This window comes from Spinacia oleracea, chromosome 4 (assembly GCF_020520425.1).
Source record: "Spinacia oleracea cultivar Varoflay chromosome 4, BTI_SOV_V1, whole genome shotgun sequence".
NCBI classification, from domain to species: domain Eukaryota; kingdom Viridiplantae; phylum Streptophyta; class Magnoliopsida; order Caryophyllales; family Amaranthaceae; genus Spinacia; species Spinacia oleracea.
The window spans coordinates 166645704-166653997 of record NC_079490.1 but is presented as its reverse complement, the minus strand read 5'-3'; the positions used below and the strand labels follow the sequence as shown (position 1 = coordinate 166653997).

The window sequence follows — 8294 nt, the reverse complement described above, 5'->3', positions numbered from 1 at the left end:
CACTTATTTATAAGTTTTACAGGATAATTGTTTTAACGGAAGCAAAAAAGATTAAATAACGTAAATAAAGAACGCAGAGATTTAACGTGGTTCAATGACAATGTATTAGCTACGTCCACGTGCAGAGTGAAGAAATTTTTTATTGATCTTGAAGAGTACAAATTACAGAATACAACTAGATTATGACCTACAAAGTTTATATAGTAGACAGATGCAGAAAAATCCAGAAAATAGGACACCAAAACAGATAACCCTAATCCAGAATAACTAATATTTTTTGTCATTGATTTTGAGCAAGCAAGATCCCCGTGATGGGGCTTTGTAGTAAGAGGCATAACTGATTCAAGGCATTATTCTAACAATAATTGCAGAAAAAGGAATACATTGCATTCTCACTTGCTCAAAATCAATGACAAAAACAGAACATGTTTTCAACTCAGCCGTAATACTTGAACATTAACAATAACCGAAAAGAAGCAATTAACCTATTTAAAAGCATAACCTCAACTCATCACTACCTCAGTGATATTTTTCCGAATGACGACTGTAAAGTATTAATCTCAATAAGTTTACCAGCACAAAATTACACATAATTATCAGCAATGATTGGTGCTTAAATCATATAAATACAACTTACAGCTTCAAGTAATGAATTGATCAGCTAAATTGATCATAATCAGTTAGTTAAACTAGTTTTGCTGTTCTGACAAAAAATTGATCAGCAAAACTTTTCCCTAGTTCACTTATGTCCATAAATTAGCACTACACAGTACATTACTACATACCATTTGAGATTTTGAGACGTTGACGATACCATTAGAGAAAATTATAAATATTTACTTGCTAATCGTAACACCTGCACATAAACAGCTTACCATGATGGATTACCATTATCTCAAAGACAAAAACGACGTGGATCCACTAGTATCCGCGCTTTCTAGAGAAGTGCCTTCTTCTTTAGAACAATCTTCACACTCTTTGATCTGGAAAAAGCAAGATGAATTAGGGATCAAGTAAACAGGTTAGTCAAGTAAACAGGTTAGTCAGGTTCAGGGTTCCGTTTGGTTGGGTGTAAAACGATTTTCGTGGAAAACGATTTTCCCCTTTAAATCATCTTATGTTGGTTTGGCAAAAGATGGAAAACAATTTTCCATAACTCCCTCAAAGGTGGAAATTATTTTTCATTTGAAAGGGAGCAAAACCACTTTTCCATTTTTCCTCCTAACCTCCCTCTCCTTTTTCCCTTCAATCTTCACCATCTTCTCCCATTTTCTTTTCAGGAACCAAACAAAGGAAAACTTGTTTCGAATTGTGTTTTCTCTTGAATAATGTTTTCCAAGAAAAATCATTTTGCACTGAAAACATTTTTCACCAAACCAAACAGAGCCTTAACGTTGGATAGATGATTCTATCCATTAAGCAGAGCTAGCGGTAAATCGGTAATACCTTCTCAAACTTCACTTTTGCTAGCACCCTCCTTATTGTACATGGGTTCCTAGAGTAACCTTTAATGTACTTGATGATATAAGGATGGGATATTTTACTGTGATCAATATCCACCTTCAAGTAATGACTCCCTATGCGTTCATAGATCAATGTCTTAAACAAAGGATAAATCAATCAGTCAATAAGTTCATATTCACAAATCAGCTCAATTAGAAACAATAATTGTATAAAATCTAAAGTAGAAGCAAGTTTGTCATGTAATTACCTCTAAGAGGGGAAGACAACCCTTAACTGAGATGAAAGTGGTCACCTCCTCGGAAAGTTCATTTGACGTTTTCCTTACCGACTCCCTCAAGTACTCGTAGATAGCACGCGCCCAATTGAAAGACTTAAAGAGTTCCAAGTTCTCCAAGTACCTCACAGGCCAATACGACACATAAGCATCGTTTGTGCTGAAGAAATACAGGCTGAACATTAAGTAAACTGATAACCTGAAGAAGTCATCAGCGTTACCCTTGTTCACGTGCATGCACTTCAGTTTATCTAACAGATCATCTTTGGTCATCTTTCCCTTCACCCCAAAACAACGGTCAAAAACTTCTGGCGTTCTCTTAACCCTAGTTGTGAAATCCACTAGTTTTCCCTTATAAGGGAGGCCTAAACACTCCTCAACTTCTTTGCCACAAAATCTCATGGCATGTTTACCAATGGTAAACGCATCCATTTTGACATCATATCTTTCAACAAAAGTAATCAAGAGAGTGAGGCAAATACTACGTGGAGGAATAGACAAAAAGGGCTTGAAAATTGAATTTTCCAACACTCTTCTCTTTTCAGCAGTCAAATTGGAAAGAAAATTACTGAGTTGTTTCTGATTGCACCTCGTACGTAGTTGACGAGGTTGTTTCCTAGTACCTTTCCCCTGCTACAAAGAGGGAAATCTGTAAAATAAACTAGATACTCCGTATCATAAATGAATTGATGAAAAGTGAGATATCAGTGGTAATATTACCATAACATCATACTGTGTTATGCTGACCCCAGATGAAACCTCTGCTTCGCTTCCAGTGTAACATGAAGCTGAAGTTTCAGTGCTAGAATCATCATCAATCTTCCAAAACACAGAAAAAGTAGGCATCAGAAATAGTTCAAGACATTCAGCTCAGTAGCATAAACTTCATTCGAACTGTTATCTGAATTCAGTTTCACAGGAATAACATACAAGATGAAATGATAACTGATATGGAGTAAATGATAGCATGAAAAGCAGGGCAGACAAATAATGGCAAGAATTCCTTACTTGTATTATTGTGACTACTGACTGTACTGGACCTTGTAGGCAATCATCATCGCTCCCCTTAGTCTTGGTATCATGCACCATATCTTGATCATCAATAGGATCTATTTTGACCTTGTTTTGTACATCAACTTCTGATGGCACATTTCCTACTTCCAACTTTCTCATGGAATCAAGCAAGATTGCTTCCAACCTGTTTTTCTCCTTCAAATCTTCTTCTAATTTCTCCTTCTGAAACATAGTTCACAATACAATATAGTTACGTTCATCTTTGAAAAGGAAATTTGAATACTTTGAAGTTCTGAAACCTTACCATAGTAACTAGTACTTCTTTATCCTTTTGCACTTCACTTAGGCTAACGTTTAGATCAACAATTTTTTGAAGTTGGATTTTGTTGTCAATAAGAGCCGCTCTTGCCAACAATTCCTTTGTAACGATTTGATCCCCAGTAATAACAAACTGAGAGTACGAACTCAGTGCTTCAATTTCTCCTTTCATGTTCTTGGATACACGATCATAGAGCTTGATTATGTTCTCTAAAGCTCCTTCAATGTAGACCTGTACAAACCATTTGACACTCTAGTTAGCTAGGTATTCACATGTTAAACTATTATTTAAGAGTGGAAAAGCATGGACGTGTAAATTTTCGCTAGGAAGGAGTTCATTTCCACCTTTTTATCCTTTAATGACTCCCAATGGTTCTCAGCAACAGAAAGCTGCTTCTCAAACGCCTCATCAAGCTCATCTATTGACATATTATTCTGTGAATTTCACCATCATCAAACACAATTATAATGTAGCATAGCTAGTGATCATCAAAACTGTATGCTAAAAAGATGTTCGGATAATGATAACTTAAAACGCCTCATGATTACATATTATTCTGTGTGTTTCACCATTATCAAACACAATTACACAATTATAATGTAGCATAGCTAGTGATCATCAAAACTGTATGCTAAAAAGATGTTCGGATAATGATAAAACGCTAGATAATATGTTTAAAAATGTCAGTGAATCACATAAGAAATCAAATGAAAATTTAAATGGCAAATTTGGTGAAACCTCTCAATAAATCAATAATAAGGAAGTATATACCTGATTAACAAGCTGAAGAAATTCAAGTTGGGATTTTAGTCCATGGACCTCTTGCTGGGACTTGTCAAGGATAAGCTTCATGGACTCATTCAGCATCTTCAAAGGTTCGTCTTTCTCTCTTTCAACCAACTTCAAACGATTCTCGGTTATACATATCTGCTTTTTTCCTGCTTCTTGTAGCTTATCCATTACACTATTACAGATTTTACCGTAACAAATCACTCCCGGCCTCAATAACAATTACCTAGCATGAAAGTAGACCGTAAGATACGTATAACGCAATGTAATTGTTATACAAAGTAATATTCTACATATGTATGGAAGAGGAAACCTATTATATTTATAAACACTTCAAACTTAGAGCAAACATCAAAGTGTTTAATCATGACCATTTTACTTCACATCAATGAGTATACATTTTTGGAGTAATTTTCTTAAATTGTCAATTCAAAGTTTATCATAATTAGACAACCCAAATTTCTATATATGACAGTAGTATTAGTACTGATCTATGTGCCTAGACTAGGACATATAACCTATGTTATTCACTTGGACTCTTCATTTCATCTCAAGCACTCCGTCATGGGTATGAACACTTAGACACTTCCTTTCAGACTAAAATGATGGAAATTTTTTAAAAACATAGCCGAGTTAAACACTCACTTGGGCACGTACTCGTGTCGGACATGAGTACCCTAGTCCGAGTATCACAGATACCGTAATAAGATGTTAGGAATAGTATGAGATAAACAATATAGACAAAGCACACACAATATAAATAACGTGGTATACCCACGTCCCAACTTGTATTATTAATTAAACCATTATTAATAATACAATCAATCAACCTCACATGTGTTAATCTCAAACTATGCTCAAGTTCAAGATCTCAAGCATATCAATCATAATGGCATATAAATCCCTATTTATATACTCTAACTACCTAACCCTAGTCCTAGTATTAGGAAACACAATATTACTAGAATATTACAATTTAGGAGAAAACAATACACTAACAAATTACTAACAAATCTACCCCTAAAATACAACTCGTAAAATGGGAATACAATAACATAATACTCCGTATATCTCCTAAATAAATATCTAGTAATATACCATAACTGAAACTCATTGCCATATTGGATTTAATATCAACATAAGAAATAACACACAATGAGTAAACTACAATGCCTAGCAAAGTGGAAATATAAATTAGATGCACACAAGTGACACAACATCTCATATTAAACCAGTTCAGCAAAGGATAAAAGGGAATTCGGGAAATTAAATAAACATTTGAAAAAACAAATTTAATTTCATCTCCATTCTAGGGTTTTCCCCCATTATTCAGAATTCAACTTCTTGAGTTCTTGATTCCGTAAGAAACCTTAATCCCAAATTCAAAATTGGAAACAAAGAAAAATCGATTATATGTTCTTGTAATTCAGAACAATCTAACACTTCTCACCCATTTTGCATAATTCAACTTAATTAGAAGATTAAACAACAAATTGAAGATAATTGCATGCATAAACACAAAACTAAAATTAAACAACACCTTAGAAGAGATAGAAGCAGCCTCGAAGAAGGAAGAGAAGGGGTTCTTTGGAATTTGAATCAAGAAGAAAACATTTACGAGTAGTCGAGTAGGAGTAGTAAACGATCAAAGGAGTATTTTGAAGAAGAGCTATTCAAATTCAAATTCCCACTACAATCTCTACGGAGTGTTTTAATTTAATTTTGAAGCCAGCACTCGCAGTGCACATTTTTTCACTCTTGCCCGCGAAGCTACATAAATTCTAATACGTCATATCCGGCCCAAAACCTAAATGTGACAATTCGATCCAAATCCGATCCGAAGAAAAAAAAATAATTAAAAACTTAAGTTTCTTTTAGGAAAGGAAATTTTAAATTTTAAACTAAATTAAATATTTATATAAACAAAATAGACGATCAACGTAAATCTTACATGTGGCATAATTTACCGGTTGAGGAGATTGGGGACCGTTTAACGTTAAGACCTCTTATCATTCCCCCCACTCTCAAAGTGTCTAACCAGCTAATCCGGGCGGGTTAACTCGTACAGGATTCCGACCCGATAGAGCTCTTCATCTTACCTTGCAAAGGAAAAAAAATTACGATCGCTCATGATTAATCAAAATTTGAAATATTTTTTTAAAAAATACCATAGTTGAGACTTGGGACAAGTGGTGTCAATTTTCTTAATTGTTACTAACATAAAAATAGATACCCGATCCTAGATCCAAGATTGGTTGATATATTTAGGAAATTTTGTGAAACACTACCTTTAAATTTTGTGGTTTTGTGAATTGCTACCTTATAAAAACTTTTTTTAATTTAACTACCTTATAAGTTTGGTTTGTTTGACTAACACTACCATTTGACGTTTTTCGTTAATGTTTTCCGTCGTGTATTTCTTCTATTCTTTTAAATATCTCTGTTCATTTGTCATTTTGTGCATTTGCCATATTAAATAACCGTTGTAGTGGAGTCCAAAGACGTAAAACATTAACAAAAAACGGCAAATGGTAGTGTTAGTCAAACAAACCAAACTTATAAGGTAGTAAAATATAATTTCCTTTTTAAAAGGTAGCAATTCACAAAACCACCAAACTTAAAGGTAGTGTTTCACTAAATTTCCATATATTTAATTAGTGAAATCACTTTTATTTCATTGGTCAACCACTTATTTTTATATATGAAATTACATTAATATCAACTAACTAGATTATATCCCGTGCATGCACGGATATTTTAAAATTATTGTTTGACTATATTTTTTATAAAATATTTATCCTCCTGAAGCTAATGCATAATTAATAACTCTTGAACATATTCATATTTATCGTCTGATATGAAACTTTTGTCCTATTACGTATTACATATTTTATATGCAAAATAATATAATATGCTAATTTGATCAAAATATTGATTAAATATATTTTTTATAATTGATATACTGATTTGACAAAAGTATTTCAATATAATTTTGAGCAAGTTATTATATGGTATTTATTATTGTCATATTTAGTAAGCCAATATTTTGTTTCCATACATAAACCATTTGTAAAAACTGATAAAACTGGAAAAAAAATCAGATATGTTTTAGGAAATAGGCTTTTGGCGGGAAAAAATTGCACCAGGAAGTGACATGTGTCATTCCTGGTGTCTGTTTTAGTATAAAGTAATAGATAGATAAGAGAAAGTGACGTATAATTGTGGGACAAAAGATATATACACTGAGAGTGATGGATAGCTCAGTTGGTTAAAGCTTTCATCACGGATCCAGGTGATCCTGAGATCAATTCTCATCCCCGCCCTTGTGGCTCATTTGCACCAAAAAAAAAAAAAAAAATTATGCACTAAGCAAAAATAACAATATGGCCAAAAACCTTCTATGTATAAACTTTTGACCAAAAGCCTTCTTATCTAACATAACTAGCTTTTGGCCCGTTCTACGCACGGACTATATTTTAGGAAACTCAATTATAAAAAATGGTAAATTGACGTACCAAAATGATTAAGGTATAAATGTATAATACTTCACTAAAAAGTAAAAACTTTCACTAATAATTTTGACAGTACGTGGCCAAACTAAAATTTCAAAGATATATTGGGTGGAAGGATTACTTTTATGGAATATATTATGAGCTCCCACAATATCACAAATACATTCCTAGTTTAGGAGTATAGCTTTTATCCAAGGGGTCTTTTAAAAAATGAGAATAAGATAAATATGCTAGTACAGAGTAACTAAGCTAAGCATATGTATTCTTTGATTAAACCAAATAAATCCACAAATCTTCAATATGCTAAGAAATTCACGATTGCTGTTTGTTGGATTGAAAAATTATGTTTCAATTGCCAAGTATACATGAAGTTTTGCCTCTATCCTTTGCATCACAATCAAGAAAACTACCAAAAAGGAAATGACCTAAGAATTAAGAGTTGTTGATCAAGCTAAACAGACGTGATATGTCAAAATTCTGGAAAATATCAAAGACTAAACCATTTTTTAAAACTCGAATTATGCTTACAGAGTTAGGGGTGTGGTAGTAGTAGATGTCATAAAGGTTTTAAAACAAAAATGCATCCATGTTGTCGATTTTTTAAGTCATTTGTAAAAGAACCTGAAATATGATGATAACTGAGGCAAGTTAGGCAACGAGATGCAAATTAAGAAGATGAACCGTTGATTTAAATGGGCTGAAAAAATGGATATAATGATAACATTAACTAATATCAACCTCATTAGAAGAAATATTTTTCCAGAAAACAATGGGGTGGACATGAATTAAAAGTTCATAACATAATTCTAACTTCCACCCACCTATAGGAAAATAGTAAAATTCTTCAGAATGAAGAAATTTAGCAAAATAAGTTAGGGAGGAATGTCTGTCTATAAAAAATTGTAAACATGTATGTATAATA

General features: G+C 33.0%; 1 protein-coding gene across 2 annotated transcripts; it reads right to left on the bottom strand.

The window, feature by feature from the left end:
* Positions 1-15: 15 nt before the first annotated feature.
* LOC130471970 (uncharacterized) lies at positions 16-5606 on the bottom strand. 2 transcript variants are annotated; one of them, XM_056842342.1, is made up of 9 exons: positions 5401-5606; positions 3843-4086; positions 3416-3505; positions 3057-3302; positions 2747-2974; positions 2459-2557; positions 1712-2371; positions 1447-1599; positions 16-983 (listed from the first exon to the last, which is right to left on the bottom strand). In XM_056842342.1, the coding sequence occupies exons 2-9, from the start codon at positions 4029-4031 to the stop codon at positions 891-893; spliced, it is 1758 nt and encodes a 585-aa protein (XP_056698320.1). In that variant the 5' UTR covers positions 4032-4086; positions 5401-5606; the 3' UTR covers positions 16-890. The 2 variants fall into 2 exon arrangements, with proteins under 2 accessions (XP_056698320.1, XP_056698321.1); XM_056842343.1 differs by having other exon boundaries at positions 1712-2368.
* Between the last annotated feature and the right edge of the window lie 2688 nt (positions 5607-8294).

What these genes read in the sequence shown, in the direction of transcription:
- LOC130471970 (XM_056842342.1), bottom strand. Translation starts at nt 4,031, where the DNA reads ATGGATAAGCTACAAGAAGCAGGAAAAAAGCAGATATGTATAACCGAG. An exon ending in TTCTTCAGCTTGTTAATCAG is followed by an intron (nt 3,506 to 3,842) that starts GTATATACTTCC and finishes TGAAATTCACAG; the next exon opens with AATAATATGTCAATAGATGA. An exon ending in CAGTAGTCACAATAATACAA is followed by an intron (nt 2,558 to 2,746) that starts GTAAGGAATTCT and finishes GTGTTTTGGAAG; the next exon opens with ATTGATGATGATTCTAGCAC.